This window comes from Bos taurus, chromosome 6 (genome assembly GCF_002263795.3).
Source record: "Bos taurus isolate L1 Dominette 01449 registration number 42190680 breed Hereford chromosome 6, ARS-UCD2.0, whole genome shotgun sequence".
NCBI classification, from domain to species: domain Eukaryota; kingdom Metazoa; phylum Chordata; class Mammalia; order Artiodactyla; family Bovidae; genus Bos; species Bos taurus.
The window spans coordinates 95,910,112-95,933,271 of NC_037333.1; the positions used below are offsets into that span (position 1 = coordinate 95,910,112).

The 23,160-nt window shown below is 38.6% G+C and overlaps 1 protein-coding gene across 3 annotated transcripts in view; it reads right to left on the reverse strand.

The window, feature by feature from the left end:
* The window catches only part of PRKG2 (protein kinase cGMP-dependent 2), a 136,439-nt gene that overhangs the window by 42,834 nt on the left and 70,445 nt on the right, over positions 1–23,160 (reverse strand). For all 3 annotated transcript variants that reach the window (XM_024993286.2, XM_024993289.2, NM_001144099.1), the window contains 3 exons: positions 21,479–21,615; positions 18,452–18,541; positions 15,814–15,955 (listed from right to left, as the gene is read on the reverse strand). In XM_024993286.2, the coding sequence (XP_024849054.1) occupies positions 15,814–15,955; positions 18,452–18,541; positions 21,479–21,615 (369 nt within the window). The remainder of the gene's footprint in view (positions 1–15,813; positions 15,956–18,451; positions 18,542–21,478; positions 21,616–23,160) is intronic.

A 23,160-nucleotide genomic window follows, 5' to 3' on the forward strand; every position in this document is an offset into this window, starting at 1 on the left:
CATTTCCCATCTTGCTTACTGGACATGTGTAAGGTAGAACTTCTGGGTCAATGATATGGTATGTTCAACTTCACTACACATTTTCAAATTAATTTCCTTAGGTACTATGTAAGCAACTCCTTCACCAGCAGCAGTGATTAAAAGTTGCTATTGCCCTATATCCTCACCATCTTTTAGTGACATCAACTTTTATTTTTTGCCACCTATAAGATTTTCTGCTGGTAAAGAATATGCTGGCAATGCAGGAGACCTGGGTTCAACCCCTATGTTGGGAAGATCCCTGGAAAAGGTCATGGCAACCCACCCCAGTATCCTTGCCAGAGAATCCCCAAGGAGAGAGGAGACTGGCAGGCTGTGGTCCAAAAGGGTTGCAAAGAGTTGGACATGAGCGAATAAGCCATTAAGTATTATATCAGTCAGTTCAGTCGCTCAGTCGTGTCTGATTCTTTGTCATCCCATGAACCACACAGCACGCCAGGCCTCCCTGCCCATCACTAATTCCTGGAGTCCACCCAAACCCATGCCCATTGAGTCGGTGATGTCATCCAACCATCTCATCCTCTGTCGTCCCCTTCTCCTCCTGCCTTCAATCTTTCCCAGCATCAGGGTCTTTTCAAATGAGTCAGCTCTTTGCATCAGGTGACCAAAGTATTGGAGTGTTAACTTCAACATCAGTGCTTCCAATGAACACCCAGGACTGATCTCCTTTAGGATGGACTGGTTGGATGTCCTTGCAGTCCAAGGGACTCTCAAGAATCTTCAAAACCACAGTTCAAAAGCATCAATTCTTTGGCGCTCAGCTTTCTTCACAGTCCAACTCTCACATCCATACATTACCACTGGAAAAACCATAGCCTTGACTAGACGGACCTTTGTTGGCAAAGCAATGTCTCTGCTTTTCAATGTGCTATCTAGGTTGGTCATAACTTTCCTTCCAAGGAGTAAGCGTCTTTTAATTTCATGACTGCAATCACCATCTGCAGTGATTTTGGGGCCCAAAAAAATGAAGTCAGCCACTGTTTCCACTGTTTCCCCATCTATTTGCCATGAGGTAATGAGACCAGATGCCATGATCTTAGTTTTCTGAATGTTGAGCTTTAAGCCAACTTTTTCACTCTTCTCTTTCACTTTCATCAAGAGGCTTTTTTAGTTCCTCTTCACTTTCTGCCATAAGGGTGGTGTCATCTGCATATCTGAGGTTATTGATATTTCTCACAGCAATCTGGATTCCATCTTGTGCTTCTTCCAGCCCATCGTTTCTCATGATGTACTCTGCATAGAATTTAAATAAGCAGGGTGACAATATACAGCCTTGATGTACGCCTTTTCCTATTTGGAACCAGTCTGTTATTCCATGTCCAGTTCTGACTATTGCTTTCTGACCTGTATACAGCTTTCTCAAGAGGCAGGTCAGGTGGTCTGGTATTCCCATCTCTTTCAGAATTATCCACAGTTTTTTGTGATCCACACAGTCAAAGGCTTTGGCATAGTCAATAAAGCAGAAATAGATGTTCTTCTGAAACTCTCTTGCTTTTCCAATGATCCAGTGGGTGTTCGCAATTTGATCTCTGGTTCCTCTGCCTTTTCTAGAACCAGCTTGAACATCTGGAAGTTCACGGTTCACATATTGCTGAAGCCTGGCTTGGAGAATTTTGAGCATTACTTAACTAGAGTGTGAGATGAGTGCAATTCTGCGGTAGTTTGAGCATTCTTTGGCATTGCCTTTCTTTGGGATTGGAATGAAAACTGATCTTTTCCAGTCCTGTGGCCACTGCTGAGTTTTCCAAATTTGCTGGCATATTGAGTGCAGCACTTTCACAGCATCATCTTTCAGGATTTGAAATAGCTCAACTGGAATTCCATCACCTCCTCTAGCTTTTTTCATGGTGATGCTTTCTAAGGCCCACTTGACTTCACATTCCAGGATGTCTGGCTGTAGATCAGTGATCACACCATCGTGATTATCTGGGTTGTGAAGATCTTTTTTGTACAGTTCTTCTGTATATTCTTGCCACCTCTTCTTAATATCATCTGTTAGGTCCATACTATTTCTGTGCTTCATCAAGCCCATCTTTGCATGAAATGTTCCCTTGGTATCTCTAATTTTCTTGCAGTGATCTCTAGTCCTTCCCACTCTATTGTTTTCCTCTATTTCTTTGTACTGATCACTAAGGATGGCTTTCTTATCTCTCCTTGCTATTCTTTGGAACTCTGCATTCAGATGTTTATATCTTTCCATTTCTCCTTTGCCTTTTACTTCTCTTCTTTTCACAGCTATTTGTAAGGCCTCCCCAGACAGCCACTTTGCTTTTTTGCATTTCTTTTTCTTGGGGATGGTCTTGCTCCCTGTCTCCTGTACAATGTCATGAACCTCCATGCATAGTTCATCAGGCACTCTGTCTATCAGATCTAGGCCCTTAAATCTGTTTCTCACTTCCACTGTATAATCATAAGGGATTGCTTTAGGTCATACCTGGGAAAGACTAGAGATCTCTAGTGAAAGAGGAAAGCAAAAAATTTGGCTTAAAGCTCAACATTCAGGAAACAAAGATCATGGCATCTGGTCCCATCACTTCATGGCAAATAGATGGGGAAACAGTGGAAACAGTGGCTGACTTTATTTTTCCAAAATCACTGCAGATGGTGATTGGAGCCATGAAGTTAAAAGACGCTTACTCCTTGGAAGGAAAGTTGCTGGATGGCATCACTGACTCGATGGACATGAGTTTGAGTGAGGTCCAGGAGTTGGTGATGGACAGGGAGGCCTGGTGTGCTGTGATTCATGGGGTCGCAAAGAGTTGGGCACGACTGAGCGACTGAAATGAATAGTCTAGTGGTTTATAGACTGTATTATATTGTGATTTTAATTTGCACTGCTGCCCCGCTAGTAATTTGAGCTAAAGCACTATAATTTGTTCTGATATCAGAGAGAGTTCCCCTTTCCCATGTTCTCATCTGCCCTCAGAAATGTCTTGGCTGTTCTTGGCCCTTGGTCAGTCTGTATAAAATCTACAATCAGCTTTTGCCAAGCTTCAGGGAAAGCTCTCCTGGAATTCCACTGGAAGTGAATCAAATCTGCAGATCCTTTTGGAAACTATTGTTACCTTTAGAATGTTGACTCCTCCTATTTTTAAACTTAGTACATCTTTCTGAGTGAGTAAGGGTAATGCTAGCCACAGCAACAAACATCAGGAAAGTATAAACCCTTAAACTCTACATTAATTTCCTTCTTCCTCGCATAATGGGTTTTCCTGAGCAGTAGGGAAATCTCCAAGTTGTAGCTCAGGGACACAGACTCCTTCCATCTGAGGGCTCTACCAACCTCCAGTCAGCTGTGTTCATTGGCCATAAGCCAGAAGGACTGAATAGAAGTCAGCTGCACCACACACCATCAGCCCAGGTCAGCTCACATTTCATGAGATAGAACTATGAAACACCATCACAATGAGCCATACAAAAGGTAGGGGATGGGGGAGGATGCTCTAGCTCTGTGCCCTAAAGAAGAGAGAATGAATCTATTATTTTAGGTCTTTTAGTATCTTTCTATAACTTCGTATAAGCTTCTCAATAAAGCTTCTACACATTTTGCCAGATTCATTCCTAGATACTTAGTTTATTTATATGATATGTATGCTTTTTGTAAATGGCATCTGCATTCCTATTTACCAACTATGCTTCTGGTATTTAAAAATACACTGAGTTCTTGCTTTATTAATCTCACATTTAGCAACCATATTGAACTTTCTGCTAAATTCTGATAATTTGCTGTTATATTCTAGATTTCTACAGTTAATCATGTCACATGGGAAAATAGGTTTTGTTGTTTATGTTCCTATCTTTCTTTAAATTTTATCTATATCTGACTGCATTGGGTAGAACCTCTGGTAAAATAGAAGTACTTATACCACGACTTTTAAAAGCATAACTTCAAATGTTTCATCATTATGGTTATTCTAAATTTTTGTTAGGTATCTTTCACCGGATTAATAAAATTTATTTCTATTCCTAGTTGCTAAGAGAATTTATCATGACTGAATGTAAAAACATCAAAATTGCCTCTGTAGCTATTGAGGTAATTATTATATGTAATTGTTTTTATTTTTTAATCTATTAAGTGGTAACTTGGTTAGATAAAATTTTTAATGTTAAAAGCAATGCTTGCTTTCCTGAGATATAGCCAGCCTTAGTTATGAGTTGCATTAATTGTACTATTCAGTTTGCTAAGATTTTGCTTATGTTTTACATTTAATTCATGAGTGAGGTTGGACATTAATTTGCCTTCCTTAGGCATTTTGTTTGAAGAATCAAGTTTACACTAGCTTTATAGAATAAGATGGAAATTATCTTTCACTGTTTTCTAAAGAATCTGCATAAGATTCATATTGAAAATCCTTGAAGTAAATTTTCTAGATCTCATGTGTTATGGACTGCATGTTTGTGTCTCTCTAAAATTCCTCTTGAAACTCTAGTCCTCACTGTGATAATATCTGGAGGAGGGGTCTTTGGAGGTAATCAGGTCATAAGGGTGAGGCCCTCATGAATGGGATTTGTGCCCTTAGGAAAAAAAAAAAACAGAAGAAAGATGATTGATCTCTCTCTCTGTCCGACATGTGAGGACACAGAGAAGATGGCTATCTGCAAACCAGGAAGAGAACTCTCACAGGCCCCAACCATTTATATATACTGTATACTATATTAGGGTTTCCCAGGTGGCACTAGTGGTAAAGAACTCCCCTGCCAATGCAGAAGACAAAAGAGATGCTGGTTCGATCCCTGGGTTGAGAAGATCCCCTGGAGGAGGGCAGGGCATGGAGAATCCCACGGACAAACGAGTCTGGTGGGTACACAGTCCATGTGGTCACAAAGAGTCAGACACGACTGAAGTAACTTAACACACACGTATACACACACTTATAGTGTATTATATATAGCAACAGAGTTGCTCAAATAATTTCGAATCCATGTAAATCTCTGCTATAACTATGGTCATGTTCACTCATAATAGCATTTATCTGTAATACTTCTCTTTTTCTTTTGTTCAGTATTTTCACAGTTTGTTAGTTTTATTAGTCTTTCCAAAACATCCTGGTTCTGTATCCTTTTATTTTATGTTTAATTAATTCGTGTTCTTTATTTTTTCCTTCTCTTTTCTTTTTCCCCCTTTTTCCATCTTCTTAAGTTGAATGCATATTTAGTTCATTTTTAGCCTTCTTTATTTCCTACTTGAAACATGAAAAGTTATAAACATTATTCCCATTATCATTTAGTTGCAACACATATGTATTGATGTGTAGTATTCTCTATTGTGCAATTTGGTTCTATAATCTTGTTAAAATCTCTCCTTCACTGATCCTTGAATTATTTTGAAATATCCTTAACATTCTAACAAGATGAATCTTTTTAGTGGTTTCTTCCTGATTTTTAAATTTTGTTATTGATTTTTATCTTACATACTTTGATGTCACTGAACAAAACCTTTGTGTTCTTATTTTGGGAGTGAGGAGCAAACTGCCTCATCGGCCTTTCATTCATTCTTCTATGCTAAGCAGTGTACTAAGTCTAGCAATAAATACTGCAGCACAGTCTGATATTATGAGGCAATCAGGGTAGAGGGGCAGAAAGATCATAAAGAAATAGGTAATAATATCAACATTTAATGTGTTTTCTTTTTTTTTAATGTGTTTTCTTATACCATACTCAATAGAAATAAGATTAAGGTATTCTGTGTTCACATGAGGTGTATTATTCAAATGAGTTAAATAGCTTAATCATACAGAACATTTATTGATGAAAGACAACTGAGATTTATTGTATTACAACAAAGTTTTTCCTGCAGAAGGCTAGCTACTGTATAAATTCTGCTTGGGTTGAGAACAAGGTCATTTTTTAATTCTTTAAATACTGTCCTACATCTTAGTATCAACTCTGATTCATTCATGATAACCAGAAGGAGGACTCGATCACGACTGCCTTCAAAAGCTCTCCTTCGGCCTTGAAAGAAAAATTTAGGAAAATATTGGATGGGCAGATAAGTGTTAGTGATGTGAGAATCTCCTTGGTCCATTAGTAGTATCTGCTAATCCTTAATCTCCAACCTAGTATTTTTCCCGATGGAGACAGCTTGGACCACATGGGCTCCTTGTGGGACTGAACCAGTGTGGCATTCTCAATCATGAATCAGGGAAGAAGAGTAGAGTTAAGTCTTCATCCCTCATACAAACACATTCTCTGTAATTAAAACCAAAGAGCAAGCCTCTGTAGTTTCTAAGGAGACACTTTGAAAATCCAGACCTTCTTCCTACTTAAGTCTTTTCTCCAGGCTTTAGCTGGTTAGTCTTTGCTGGGGGTGAGGGGAAGCCTCTCTTACTATAGTCCTTAGCTATCTGACCTCTCACTGATATTGCTAAGAAATGATAAAGGGAGATGAAAATGCCACTTATTAAAATTTGAAGAATAAGGCCAAGGTCATCCTTTACGGAGTCTTTCATCCTCAAGTTCATTAATGTCTGAGTCTGGGCTGCCCAGTGTCCACCCAGATGTGCATTCCTGACATGCTGGGCACTACACCACTAGACTGCACTGCCCTCATCTCTACTGCGACCCCCTCAGGACCTTCTAGCAGAAGAAGCCCTGCTAGACTGCCAGCCCAATTTCTATTTTTTTTTAAATTTGCTGAAACTTGCTTGATGATCCAGTATATGATCAAATGCGGTAAATGGCATCCTGTAAATATTGGCAACAATATTCTACAAATCAATTATATCAACTTGATCAACCGTGTTGTACACATCTTCTAAAGTTTTAGTGATTTTCAGTCTGAATGTTCTTTCAATTTCTGTGAGAGGTAGTCATATTTTCCTACAGTTGTTCATTTCTCCTTACGAGTTCTGTCATTCAGCTTCTTACTTTTGAAGCATTTTCATAGGTAATTGAAAGATCAGGATTTTTACATCATCATGGTAAAATGAACCCTTTATCATCATATGGTAACCCTCTCTATCTCTAGAAATACTTCTTCCCTGATACCAACATAATGAAACCTGCTTTTCGATTTGCTGAATATTTCCCAGACATATTATTTTCTATCCTTTTCATTTCAACCTGTCTGCACCCTCATGTTCTGGTCTGTCTCTTGTAAACCTCATGTAGCTGATTTTTATTTTTGGAATCTATTTGGCAGTGTTTGGTTTTTATCTAAACAGTGAAGTCTATTTACATACATTAGATTTCTTTCTCCTTTCAGATTGTGTTTTCTCTTTGCTTTTTTTTTTTTTTCTAGGCTTCCTGTTCTCCTTTGTTGCCTTCTTTTAAAATGACTGACATCTTCTTCCACTTCGATTCCAATTACACCTACTCTCAGCTTACACGCTGCTGTTTATTTCAGTTATTTAGCATTTTCTCATGAGATGGCAACCCACTCCAGTATTCTTGCCTGGAGAATCCCAGAGACAGAGGAGCCTAGTGGGCTGCTGTCTATGGGGTCGCACAGAGTTGGATACGACTGAGGCGACTTAGCAGTGGCAGCAGCAGTGATAATTATTACATTATAGCATAATTTGGAAAAATCTAGCCACACGTTTACATTTTTCTACAGTCACCACTCCCTACTACATCTCAGACCTTTCATCAGGGATTTTCCGTTTCCCTCAAGCACATGCTTTGGATGTTGGTGGTTAACTCTTTATCTTTGTTGAAAAATGCCTTTATTTCACCCCTCTTGAAAGATAATTTCTCTGGATTTGTAAGTCAAGTTTGTTGGTTATTTTCTCTCACAATTTTAAGATATTATTCCATTGCATCCTGGTTGCTATGGCTGCTGTTGAGACATCAACTGAAAGTATAATTTTTACTCCTTTATGTGCAAACTGTTATTTCTCTTTGATAGCTTTTAAAACTTTCTCTTAGCTTTGGTTCTGCACCATATTATAATAGCCAACATCCAAGATAGCCTCAACGATCCCCTTCTCCTGGTATTCAGAGGTGACCTCTCTCACAGTGGATCAGGCTGGCCCCACGTGGCCAATGGAAGACATAGGGAAGTGCCAGTGTGACTCTGAATCTTGGAAGGCAGTGTAGCTGTTCCTAGGTCTCTCAAATGACTCACCCTGGGGAGAGCCAGCCACCATGCCTTGAGGACGTTCGATCCAGAAAGAGAAAGATTCATATGGAAAAGAACTAAGGTCCCCAACTAACAGCCAACACTAGTTTGCCAGCCAGAGGAGTGAGTCACCTTGAATGCAGATCCTCTAGCCTGAGTCAAGCCTCCAGGTGACTGTGGCCCCAGCCAACACTTGACAGAAACTTCCTGAGAGACCCTAAGTCAGAACCATCCAGTTGAACCACTCCCAAACTCCTGAACCGCAGAAACCATGAGAGTTCAACCAGGATTCTTGCTGTTGTAAGTCATTAAATTTTGGAAAGATCTGTTATGCAAAAGCAGAATCTACAATAAATACAATCTGTCTCAGTTGGGATTTTTTGGACTTCCTTTACCTGAATGGCCTTTTTTATTCGGAAATGTTTTCTGGAAAATTCTCAGCCATTATTTCTTTAAGTATTTTTATCTCATTCTCTATATTTTTACCTTGGACTCCAACTGAACATTTTAAGAACTTCTCGCTTTATTCTCCACGTCTCTTCATTTCTCTTATTTTCAATCTTTTTTGAGCCTTTATGCTTTATTCTGAAATTTTATCTTTCAATTCACTGATTTTTCTCTTTACTTGTGAATCATCTACTATTTAACCTTTCCATTTTTCAAATTGATGTATAATTTATAAGCAATAAAATGCACAGATTTGGGGAGTATAATTCATTGAACTTTGATGCAGATTATAGTCTTGTAACCACAACCACCATATGGTCAAGAGACAGACATTCCCATTATCTCAGAAAGTTCCCTCCTGCCCTTCTGCAGTCAAATGATCCTCCCAGAGGCTACCATTGTATTAATTTCTACCATCTAATCTACAACTTCAATAAATGTAATCATAAACAGGCTACTAGAGGCTAGTCTTCTGTATCTGTCTTCCTTTTGCTCAACATGCTTTTTAAAATTCATTCATGTTATTACCTATACTAATTTATTGTTGAAAAGTTGAAAGTGAAAGTCACTCAGTCGTGTCCAACTCTTTGCAACCTCATGGACTATGCAGTCCATGGAATTCTCCAGGCCAGAATATGGAGTGGGTAGCCTTTCCCTTCTCCAGGGGATCTTTCCAACCCAGGGATCGAACCCAGGTCTCCTGCATTACAGGTGGATTCTTTACCAGCTGAGCCACAAGGGAAGTCCATACTAATTCAGTGCTTTATACTATTGAGAAGAGTTCGGTTAATGAATGCACTACTATACATTTATACCTTCAATTGGTGATGATTATTTTGGCTCTTTCTGATTTGGGACTTTCAGGAAAAAGCTGTTATGAAGATTCTTGTCCAAAATTTTTGAAACATTATTTCAATTTTTTTGGATAAATACCAAGGAGTGAAATTTCTTCCAAGGAATAGAATTTCTTGTCATAGAATAGGTGTGTTTGACTCAATGAGAAACTGACAAACTATTCTTCAAAAAGTTTTCTAATTTTGTTTTCCTACTAGAAATTTAGGAAAATTTCCTCACCAACACTTGGTATTGTCAACCTTTAAAATTATAGTCATTCTAGTGGGTGTGAAATGGCACATCCTTATGGTTTTAATTTGCTTTGAAGGAAATCAGCCCTGGGATTTCTTTGGAAGGAATGATGCTAAAGCTGAAACTCCAGTACTTTGGCCACCTCATGCGAAGAGTTGACTCATTGGAAAAGACTCTGATGCTGGGAGGGATTGGGGGCAAGAGAAGAAGGGGATAACAGAGTATGAGGTGGCTAGATGGCATCACTGACTCAATGGACGTGAGTCTGAGTGAACTCCGGGAGTTGGTGATGGACAGGGAGGCCTGGTGTGCCTGGTGTGTGATTCATGGGGTCGCAAAGAGTCGGACACGACTGAGTGACTGATCTGATCTGATCTGACTGATATTACTTATTGACCATTCTTATGTCTTCCCTTGTAATTTTTCAAGATCTTTGATCATTTTTTACCAGTTGGATTGTCTTTTATTATTGAGTTTTTTATATATTTCTGGATACATGTCCTTTGTCATGTAATGATACATTGCAAGTATTTTCTACCAGCTTGTGGCATGACTGTTCATTTTCTTTACAATGTATTTTGATTTTGAGAATAAAACATTCTCAAAAACTTAAAACAATTTTGATGAAGCTTAATTATTAAGGACTAAATGATTGTGACCCTCCCCCCAAATTTGTATGTTGAAACCCTAATCCTCAGTGTGATAGTATCTGAGGGTAAAGCCCTTGGGAGCTAATTAAGTCGTGAGGTGAAACCTTCATGAAGAAATTAGTAGCTCTATAAGAAGAGACAGAAGAGAGCACTCTCTCTCTCTCTCTCCCTCTCCTCCATACGAAGAAGACAGAGGACAGTTGTCTGTAAGCCAGGAAGTTGGCCTTGACCACACATCAGATCAGCCAACACCTTGACCTTGAACTTCACAGCCTCCAGAACTAAATAAATTGTTGTTTAAGCCACCTTACTCTATGGTATTTTTGTTGTAGTAACCTGAACTTTTTATGCTTACTACTATTTGTGTTCTAAGAAGTCTCTATCCCATGTTGTAAATATATCATCTTATGTTCACATATACTTCTGGATGCTTTATGGGTCCATGATCCAGCTTGATTTAATTTTTTTATATAATGTAAAGTGCAAGTCATGTTCCTTTTCTGTTGCCATGTGTATCCAATTGTTTCTGCAATACTTGCTGAGAAAACTAGCCTTTCATCCTTTTCCTAAAATCATTTAACTATATGTGTTTATTTCTGGACTTTATTCTGTTAGATTAAGCCATTTATCATACTGCCTTGATTACTACAGCTTTATAGTGAGCTTTATAATATCATCAGTTATTATAAATTCATTTTTTCTTCTTCTTTTTTCAAAGTGGTTATTGACTTTCCTAAACTGCATTTCTTTGTAAATTTTAGAATAAATATCTCTGTTTCTAAAAACAGCTGTTCCACCTTTTATTGCAATGGCCTTAAATATGTACATCAATTGGAGGAGACTGAACAGCTTATCAACTATGGAGTTACACAATTTATAAACATAGTATATTTTACCATTAGTTAGTTTTCTGTCAACAAAATTTTGTATTTTTCAATGTAGGGGTATTACACATTAAATTTATTCATAGTTATTTTATAATTTTTGATATTACAAATGGCATTTTAATTTCATTCTTGAATATTTACTGCTAGCACGTAAAAATTATGTAATAAATTTTTATTTGTACATTGACTTTGTACCTGTAATTCTGCTTAATTTATTTTTCCTTTCCAGAATTTGTTGGTAGATTCTTCATGCTTTTCTACATAAACAATTGTGTTGTCTTCAAATAAAGACAGGTAGCCTCTTCCTTTCTAATTTTTGGCCTTTCACTTCTTTTTTGTGTTTCATTTATTTTGCTAAGATCTCTGTTATAATGCTGAAAAAACTGGTGAAAGAAAATAATCCTGTTTTGTTCACAATCTAAATAGAAAATATTCAATATTTCACTGTTAGATACAATGTTAACTAAAGGTTTATCCTCCATATCTTATACACCAACGAGTGCTTAGAAATGAATAGCTGTATTAATGTGGATTTCACCCAGTGCTGTTCTTTTTTTTCAAAGTTTGAATGTCTATTTCTTGTTGCTCTCTAATGTTTTCATACACTTTTATATATGTATCATAATTAACCTCAGCAAGATTAGTCCAATGCAAGCTTTTCCACCATTAGTGAAAATTCCATTTAATATTTAATTTCAATTATGATATTCTGAATTTCTTAATAGAAGTTTTATTTGTGATGTTTTTTCTAAACAGGTTAGGTCTTTTTTGAGAGGTTCTGTTCCTTACTCATTTGTTAGTTCCTCTCTTACTTTTAAAAGACTTAGACACATTTGTTTTACATTCTGTATCTGATTACTCCAATTTATGAGACTCTTACATTCCTGCCAAATAATGCTCCTGGCACTTTATTGCCTCACACATATTTTTATTTTATTTTATTGGCATGAGTTTATATTCCCTGGAAGTTCATCTCTGGGAATTCTCTGTAACTTGAATTGAGAGAACATTCTTCCAGAGAAAATACACTTTGTTCCTGGAAACTTGGTCATGCTACCAACATGGCTCCCTTTTCATTTAAATTTTTGCTTGGGCATTTCCATCCTGAAAGACTGGGCACCCAAAACTCCAGGAAAGCCGGCCTATGGCCAAGTATTCTTAGAGCAGACTCTTTGGTTCCTCTACCAAGAGACCAATAATGAGAAAAGCATGTCTTTCTGCCTTTAGAAATTTGATTCCCCCTGCCTCCTTTTCCTGTTTCTCTGAGAGCACAATCTGTATGATTCCTGGCTCTGGACAATGTTCTCTGATTCAACTTCCCACATTGCCCAGGTCTAAAACTTGGTCTCCTGTTCCCGGAGGGTACAGCAACTAAAATAAAACCTCTCTAGGCCACCTAGGATCGCTGGGTGACCGCAAGACAGGAGAGTCAGTGTTTGAGTTCCACCCTTCACTACAGCCCAAGCTTGGTTCTCAGCCTCAGGGGAATCCAAATGTTGTCTTATAAACTCAGCCACGCATATAATACTGCTTTTCATGTTTCTTCCAGTACTTGAGACTTTTTGTAGTAAGAGAAAATCAGTATATTATATCTAGCTTGATATATAGGTAGAAATGGAAATATTGAACACTTCTTAATCTCTAAAAGCTTTAGTTATTACTCTTCATTTGGCTGGTTAGCAAATGAGTTAGCTGGATGGATTACAATGGCTACAGAAGAGATGCTTACAGACCTCTGTACCTACAAAGGCAGAATATGATGCCCGATTTCTTAAAAACAGGTATTAAAAAAGAATGAATTTAATGGATATCTGCATCCCTATGATTATTTTACTTCTAGAATATTCCAAAAGGCTTCTCTAAAGAGTTGTAAGAGGCATAGCCAATGAAGGAATTGTGAAGAAGACAAGTGATCAAAGCCTTGAGTTAGTACCTCACCAGTTCTCAAAGCTGTATTTCATAGATAAAGTAAAGCTTGAATGGATCAAAACATTTCTTGGAAGTTAGCCAGATTTCAGAGGAAAGAACTTACTTTACTCCTTTCCTATGGAGAGAAATCACTTAGCAACTACACATAATAAATTTAATTCCTAAGGCTAAACTGCACACTATAACATATGGATGATAAAACCTATCTTATCAGTTGTTAAACATATTAACTGCAAAATGTTCAGCACAGTAGCTTTATACATTAAGTGTTAGCTATTATTAATGTTCTGATATGAGAACCTTTTAATATCTTTGTAAATGTTAAGTTCAGGCATGGTTTAATGTCCTTGAGCTCCTGACAAGATGGACACAGTTAAAATCAGCCTGGGTTCCCCTTCCTAATGGGGTTCCCTCCTGAGGTCCAAAATGCCTGGTTTCTCCTCAATTATGACCACCCAGTTCTCTTATCTGGAAGAGGAAATGACTACCCACTCCAGTATTCTTGCCCCAAAAATTCCCATAGACAGAAGAGCCTGGTGGGCTACAGTTCCTGAGGTTGCAAAGAGCCAGACATGACTAAGCGACTGAGCATGCAGTTCTCTTATAATTTTGTATCTAATGCAGTTTACATGAATGGTAGCATTTTTTTCTGTCTTGTGACATGCAAAGGGCTTCACGTTAGGCATTGTATCCATTACAAAGATGCATGACAAGGAAAGTCTCTATACCTAAGGGACCTATAGAATCAGACCTTGTGTTCTGATTCTCAACCCTGCTTGACCTTAGAATCATTTTAAAAAATATTTTTTTAAACTACCAACATTCATATGTGCATCTTTTCTCCTTCTTCAGACAGTAGCTATCTTGAGACAGAAGCCATACTATCTTCTTTTCTTATTCTTCACAGCCAATCCCTCTATGTAACAGAAATCTATTAAAACCTATTTAAAATCATTCTATAAAAATGCTAATGACATACAGATGGCCAAGAAGCACATGAAAAGATGCGCAACACCACTAATCATTAGAGAAATGCAAATCACACTATAATGAAGTATCATCTCACACTGGTCAGAATGGTCATCGTCAAAAAATCTACAAACAATAAATGCTGGAGAGGGTGTGGAGAAAAGGGAACCCTCTTACACAATCTGTGGGAGTGCATATTGGTACAGCCACTATGGAGAACAGTATGAAGATTCCTTAAAAAACTAAGACAGACTTACTATATGATCAAACAATCCCAATCCTGGGCATATATCTGAAGAAAACCATAATTCAAAAAGATACATGTACCCCAATGTTCATTGCAGCAGTATTGACAGTATTCAGGACAAGGAAGCAACCTAAATGGCCATCAACAGAGGAATGAATAAAGAAGGTGTGGTACATATACACAGTGGAATATAACTTAGCCATATAAAAGAACAAAACGATGCCATTGGCCGTGATATGGAAGGACCTACTGATTGTCGTGCTGAATGAAGTAAGTCAGAGAAAGACAAGTATCACATTATATTGCTTGTATGTTGACTCTAAAGAAACAGTACAAATAAACATATTTACAAAACAGAAGCTTAGTCAAAGATGTAGAAAACATGATTACCATGGCAGGAGGCAGGGGAGGGATAAAACGGGAGACTGGGATTGACAGATGAAAAAAAAAAAAGGTGAACGCTTTAGTTGCTCAGTCATGTTTGCCCATGGAATTCTCCAGGAAAGAATACTGGAGTGGGTAGCCATTCCCTTCTCCAGGGGATCTTCCTGACCCAGGGATCAAACTCAGGTCTCCTACATTGCAGGCAGATTCTTTACTGTCTGAGCCACCAGGGAAGCCCATACCAACTACTATATGTGGAATAGGTAACTAATAAGAACCTACTGAATAGCACAGGGAACTTTATTCAATACCCTGTAATGACTTATACGGGAACGGAATCTAAAAAGAGTAGATATATGTGTGTGTATAACTGACTCACAGCAGAAATTAATACAACTTTGTAAATCAACTATATTCCAATAAAAAATTAAGAACGCTAACAAAACATTAAAATGGTAACATTTTATGCTAACATTAATAATGCTAACAAAATCCAATTTTAAAGCAATTCTATTATCTGGATCCTAGTCGGGGGGCAGGTTGAAACATTCAGTTCTTAGGCTAGAAAGTGCTTGTAACATCATTCCCTGTGTTAAATATGCTGATTTAAAAGGCCATATCTCGAAAAGTAAAAATAACAAGTGAACCAAAATTAAAAGATAATTGCTTTGTAAAAATGGTACTGAGGTACCTATTTGCAATGCAGGAATAGAGAACCAACTGGTGGACACAGCGGGGGAAGAAAAGAGTGGGACAAACTGAGAAACTAGCATTTGAAACATACATATTACCATGTGCCAAACAGAGCTAGTGGGAAGTTGCTGTATAACCCAGGTAGTTCAGCTTGATGCTCTGTGTCAACTTAGAGGAGTGGGAACAGCTGGGGGTGCGGGGGATGGAGTGAGAGAGTGACTCTAGAGGGAGGGAATATATGTATACTTATGACTGATTCACAGTGTTGTATGGCAGAAACCAACAAAACATTGTAAACAATTACCCACCAATTAAACATAAACATTTTTTTAATTTAAAATAAAAGTTTTTAAAAAAAAAGAATTGCAACTACAGCACAACTTTATGTTTAGAAATATCTCACAGGATAAGAATTTGTCTTACCAATTTAAGATAGCCCTCAGCATCTAGAATTAAGTTTTCTGGTTTCAGGTCTCTGTAGATAATACCTAGTCGATGCAGGTAATCGAATGCTTCTGTCACACAGGCAACACAGAACTTGGAGGTGGGTTCATCAAAGCTGCCTCTGCAACGAAACCATTTTCCTTCTTAAAACTCTAGACATCCTGGTTGCAGATTCTAGGTGTCAATTATAATATTATATATTTATGCAATATAAATGCTTTATAAGGCATTAGCACTAAAAAGTACTTCATAGCATCAATGAATCAGATCATAAAGAAATTTAGGTGAATGTTTGATGCCAACAAGAACCACTTTACTAAAATTTACTAAAATTAAAATGTCTACATTCAAACAATTGTTTCTGGTAATCACATCCAAACATACAAAATGGAAAGGATAAGAAAACAAGACTTTTTAAAGACAACTATGGAAAACTCTGGAGAAAATGCAACTATTTCAAGGGAGAGGTTGAACCAGACTACTGCACTTGATTGCTTGACTAAAATGAGTCCAGTGCTCATTTCCATTTCCTGTTTGTATACTTTGTAATATAACCCATGTAGAAACAGGGTCATAACTCTTTCCTCTTTGGTGCACCTTGATGATACCAGAGTTGCCCTGTGCCAGCACTGTGTGTAGGTTTACACGCTAAATTATTAAAATTTGATGGTGATTTGCTGCATGGTATAATAGAAAGCTATTACATTTTGGCTTCCTTTGTGGCTCAGATGGTAAAGAATCTGCCTGCAATGTGGGAGACATGGGTTCGATCCCTGGGTTGGGAAGATCCCCTAGAGGAGGTCATGGAAAACCACTCCATATTCTTGCCTGGAGAATCCCCATGGACAGAGGAGCCTGGCGGGCTACAGTCCATGGGGTTGCAAAGAGTCGGACATGACTGAAGCGACTAAGTACCGCACATAGTAGAAAGCTGTGGCTTTGGAATGAGAGAAACCAGCTTCGAGTCCTGCTTCTTCCCCTTACTGAATCCTCAGGCCAGTTGTTTGGCTGTTCTGACCCTCAGACACCTGTCTTAAAATGGGTTTACTACTGACTTAACGAGGCTGTTTTATGGACATGGCAAAGTGCCTAACGGGTACTAAGAACTACCACCACTAAATAGATATTCTAAAAAGATTTGCCTGTTAAAGCAATGATGGGAGATGCAGATGCTTCTGTAGGTATCATGCAAGTCTCCTCAACACATCCAGGCTTACCTCATCCTGATCCATCCATCAGTATGTTCCTAGTACAACAGATAAATCTCTGTTTGGATGCTCAAAAGTCTGTTATTAGGTAGGTATGTGATTTTCAACCGTGAATGCACATTAGAATTGCCTGAAAGGCAGCTAAAAATCATTTTCTGGCCCTACTGCAGATGAACCAAATAAAAGTCTGGCACCAGGGCACAGCATTTTTACTTTGTTAAAGCTCCCGTGAGATTGTGAGGTGAAGCCAGGGTTGAGAACCACTGGCCCAGGGAATGCTGCCTAAATGTCTGACCTGGCATTAACCGCCACAACCTAAGGCAAAGCTACCTCTTCTGTTGCCGTTTTCTATTCAAACTCTGCTCTCACTCAGCAAGTAAAAGACCTAATCCTACTCCAACTTTCCTGATTCTTAAATCAGTTCTCTTCCTTACTGTCTTTCCAAATTTTGTCCTTAGAGTTTAGCTCAAGGCCTTTCACGGCCATCACATTTTTCTCTCTTTCCTCTATTCTGAGCTCAGTGCCCACAACACATACTGGACATTTACTTATGTTGCCAACTTCTTCATCATATTTATTTTCCACATTAAATAATGGAATGTTTTAAAATTATATATTACATTATCTCCCAAAATATAACCCAAACTCACTGGAGGAAAACGTTACATGGTTTTGGGTTAGAAAAGTGTACATTGTTTAGAAAACCCCCATACCGTCAACTCGGAAGCCTTGTATGGAGGTGGAGCTCAGTGAACACCTATGATTTTGATTGTTTGGAAATCATTCCTTTTGTGAAGCTGAGTCTTTGCAGACATGTCACTCTGCTTTTCAGCCCCAACTTCACCACTCTCCACCCCTTTCGTCATCTCGCTTCTCAAGATTCAGAGTCAGTAACATCTGGATTTATACTCTGCCTCATATTAATCATGTGATATGGATGGTTGACATGCTAAGCCTGGGTTTCTTTAATCTCTAATACGAGAATGACAGAGACTACTGGTACAGGGGGCCTATTACATGATTACAATGTTAGCTCATAAAATATCACTATTACGACTTGTTTATCAATTTGTTCTTAAATTCATTTCTCTTTTTTAAGACATTTTTTAAGATTCTTTATATGGACCATGTTTTTTTTTAAGTCGTTATTGAATCTGTTACAATATTGCTGTTTCACACTTTGGTTTTTTTGGCCATGAGGCATCTGGGATCTTAGTGTCACAACCAGGGATTGAACCTGTGCCTCCTGCATTAGAAGGCAAAGTCTTAACCACTGGAGAGGCAAGGAAGTCCCTTAGACTCATTTCTTAGTGACTTTCTTCATGTTTCTTTAAATAGTCATGAATACAGCATCCTTTAGGCCAGGCAGGAACAGACAAAAGTTATTGCATATAATTCTTTTTCATTACCTGTCTCTTAATATACTCCACAGCTCCCCACCTAAGCAGGCCTCCAGAAGCATGTATACATACTTATTGTCCTTGAAGGTGCGATATAATCTGTGAAAATAAAAGAAAAACACGATTATTATTAGAAATCCCGTTCTAAAACATCTTCAAGTTTGCTTAAAAGCATCATCAATAACTTTTTGAAGGATGGTCCTCATCTCCTTCCAAACATCTGACAAAGACACTGGATGCTCACTGAACACTCTGATCCTTCCTGTTCCCCTGGTTTTTCATCTGCTGATCCCTTTACTTGGACTCCCCTTCACGCTACCCACAGACTTTCTTAATCTCAGTTCCATGGTAATAAAAGTGTTATCCACCCCTCAAGATCAAGCCCTGGGGCCACCTTCCTGATTAGGTAGCTCATTAACCCCCCTACTAAATACAGCCTTCCCTTCCTCCCCAGATCCTGAGATCTCTGCATGGTCTCCTTTAAGATCTGCCTTGCATATCAGGGCTTCCCTGATGGCTCAGTTGGTAAAGAATCAGCCTGCAATGCAGGAGACCCTGGTTCAATTCCTGGGTCAGGAAGATTCACTGGAGAAGGGATAGGCTACCCACTCCAGTATTCTTGGGCTTCCCTTGTGGCTCAGTTGGTAAAGAATCCGCCTGCAATGCAGGAGACCTGGCTTCGATTTCTGGGTTGGAAAGATTCCCTGGAGAAGGCAAAGGCTACCCACTCCAGTATTCTGGCCTGAAGAATTACATGGAATATGCAGTCCATAGGGTTGCAAAGAGTCAGACACGACTGAGCGACTTTCACTTTCACTTTGCATAACAGTTACTCGTGCCTGTGTTTTATGTCTTCTAGTTGGTACTACGAAACAGACCCTAAGACAGAAATTTGTAAGCAGTCAGTTTAGTGGGAAATGCTCTTGGGACCAACACCCATGGGGAGGAAGGAAGCAGACTTGGGCAGAGGGAGAGCTGGCCTGTAATTTTACAAAAGCCTCAGCTTCAAGGACCTGAACCATCACTCGATGCAGAATGTGCCTGGAGAAAGAGTATGGGGCCAGGTGGGTCTCTTTACCTCGGTGCAATGGCTGGAGAGAGAATTAGTCAGAGTCCCCAGCTGGCAAGACTCACAGAAGCTGGAGGAATGGCAGTCTCAATCCAGATGTGGGATGTGGGCAGGGCACCATATTACAATGCTGGGGGAAAGCAGTTTCTGGGTCTTACTCAAGAGATGCCCATGTCTCCCTAGCACCAGGCTAATGCAGACAGCAGGACAGCCGTACCATGTACAGACAGCAGAAGTAATCTAGGAAGTGTTTCGGTATGGGCTCTGGATCCAAGCTGCCTAGGCTTGAGTCCCTGACTGGCTATTCGTTAGCTAAGTGACATCAGCTTTCTCACTGCTCTTGTCAAACAAGGAAAATCATAACATTTATCTGTTTTATTTTGAGGATCATAACAAATGTATATTCATTTGATTACATATTGATTATATGTAATTATATTATTTATTTTATATAAACAATATAAATAAATTACAAGATACATTTAATTATATAATATAATGTAAATATGGCCTTCCTTGATAGTTCAACTGGTAAAGAATCTGCCAGCAATGCAGGAGACCTGGGTTCAATCCCTGGGTTGGAAAAAACCCCTGGAGAAGGGAATGGCTACCCACTCCAGTATTTTTGCTTGAAGAACTCCATGGACAGAGAAGCCTGGCTGGCTACAGTCCATGGAATCACAGAGTCGGACATGACTGAGCAACATTCACGTTTACCTTCAATATAAATATAATAATAATATAATATACACTTTAAATATATATATACAAGATATATATATTAATATTTTGCTTAGAAGACTGCCTGGCACATGTTACTTTCTCAATAATAAATGTTGTCATTAACACTTATTCTTAATATGAGTATTGCCCTACTCTATGCCAGCTACTTTGCAAAGGGCAGGAAATGAAAAAATGAATAAAATTTAATCCATGCCCTGAAGCTGTTCATGATAGTTTTTAATGAATTATTGATTAAAAGAGGGGAGGGACACATAGTTTATATAAAAATAATTGGATGACTTTATTGCCAGTATTGCCTGGGTTCAGACTTTTTTTTATCTTGAAAAAATATGGGTCTGAGAATATGGATAGGCAGGAAGACTCTCTCAAGACATTTGATCAAAAAGCATAAATTCTCCTCATTACAGTGGCATTTTACCTCACCTAGAAATCTCTAAAACTACACTCTAGGGGCATGAAAATAGGTGTGAAAATATGTGCCTTAACTGGCTTACACCACTAACCCATGAATTCACAAGAGAGCCATGGCTTAGAATATGTTTCTGTTCTAAACTCTGGTCATAGCTACAGAAAGAACAGGAACTGTAGGGAAGTGTTTCTTCTGGCATCTGGCATTGCAAGGACCAGGCTTCCCCGTTGGCTCAGACGGTAAAGAATCTGCCTTCAATGCAGGAGTCCCAGGTTTGATCCCTGGGTCGGGAAGATCCCCTGGAGAAGCGAATGGGAACCCACTCCAATATTCTTGCCTAGAGAATTCCATGGACAGATGAGCTTGGCTGGCTACAGTCCATGGGCTCGCAAAGAGTCAGGCACCACTAAGCAGCTGACAACTGCAGGGACCGGCTCCCGGCAGCCTAAATGTGTCCAAATGCCACTTTTTGCAGAAATTCAACTCAGCACGTCCCCTGAGGGGTTCTACATGAATCCTTGCTTCCCAATTCTGCATTAGGTCTGAATTAAATAAGTAATTCAATTTATTAAAACAATAATTTTATATTCACACACATACACACCCACACACACTTTCCTGGGGTTTACTCAAGAATAAAAAAATCTGGATTCTGATTTCAGTTCTCAGACTTCCAATATTTTATGTATTGTCGCTGTGACTAGGCTGGAGAATTCAGAGAAGGGCCTCCTCTTCCTCCTCTGTCCGCTTGCATAGAAGCACTCCAAAGAAGAACCTAAGATGCTAAAATTCTGGGAGCGAAACGCTAACTTACTTCACAATGAAGGGTGAGCATAGCTCTTCCAGGATCTTCTTTTCTGAGTAGACATGCTCCTGCTGCTTCGTGTCAACGATGTGCTTCTTCCTTATACACTTCATAGCAAAAGCAACGTTCTCATTTTTCACCTTAACCTAGAGGAGAAGAGAACGAGCCCTCAAAATGAACTTACTAGGAAAGATCTGCAATATCTATGTAAAACATGTGAACCAGCAGGAGTTCAAATCCTTTCACAGCTAAATAGCATGGAAGCTTTTCACCACTTTATCCCTCTAGAAGCTGAATTTTATCCAGGTGTACACACTTCCTTTCCATTGTAATTTCCAAAAGAATTCACATAGTTGGAACATGGTTCTAGAATGTTTGTATTGAAACAAGAAAAATATTCTAGTTGGAAGTTTGAGTGTATAGAAATCTCTTTGGTTCTGAGTATATGACATGAAAAGCTTGGTCCAGAATTGCCAAAAACTGCTCTTTTGTAATAGTCACTTTTTTTGAGTTTCAAATAAAACCTATTTAATCCACGATTCATATCTGTATGATCCAATCTGCTAGCCACTAGTCACAAAAAGCTATTTAATTTTAAATTGATTAAAATTAAAAATTCAGTTCCTTCATTTGCACTGTCCACATTTCAAAAGCTCTCTAGTCACGTCTAGCCAGCAGCTACGCTATTGGACACGTGGATACAAACACTACCATCAGTGCAGAAAGTTCTATTGGAGACCATGCTTTAGATGGACAAATAGGATTTTCCTTTAAAAGGAAATTTTTTAAATTCAATAGGTATTTATTCAGATAGGCTTAAAATTCCATAAGCAGACTATCTTCAACAAATAATGAAATTGTGCAGAGTTGGTTGCTCCCTCAATTTCACTCAGAGTTTGCCACTAGTTGATGCCCAGACTTTCAAATCAATGGTGGGATTATTGTTTCAATTATTATCATCTAACCATATCAAAACAAACCTCAGCATTGTTAATTCAATCATTTGCCATGATTTTGATGAAAAATACAGCACATGGCTCTCTTATCCCTCCATATGGCATAAGAAACACTACAAACTCTCTGGCCTATTAAGAAATCATTTCTGCCCCTCTTTGACCAAAAGAGATGAAGTATTGACTTGGTGTAGAGTGTACTATTCGGAGTCTCCTGGTAGCATTTCAGATCGGCTCACACCCAGGCCACCCAGCAGATGGAGGTGTCATCATAGTTCCCAAGGTTAATGGACAGTGAATGGTTACAGATCTGCTGGGCAAGGAAGGGCTCAGAAGTCACCAAGGGTTCAGCATTATCTCTACCCAGTAAAGTCACAGGTCACCATTCCATAGTTTCCTCAGAGCATCTGACTGCATGGCTCTGCTACTCTTTAGAAGCCAATTATAAAGCTCAGAAGGGTGTGATACGGAAGATGCAGCTGAAATCAGACTATAAATTCCCAGCTGTCTTGATCAGCACTACAGAAGGCTGCTCTTCAAACACCTCCTTGCATTCAACTTCTTTTTTTTTTAATTTGGATAGAAAATTTTGAGCAACCCAAAAATAGGAACATGAAAGCCAAATACAGACATGGCAGAGGAATTATTTAAGAAATGAAACTACGGTATTAAAGATTTCATCTCTGTGACCCTTTCACTGGACACATTTTTGTTTGCTTTATATAGAGTTAATGCATC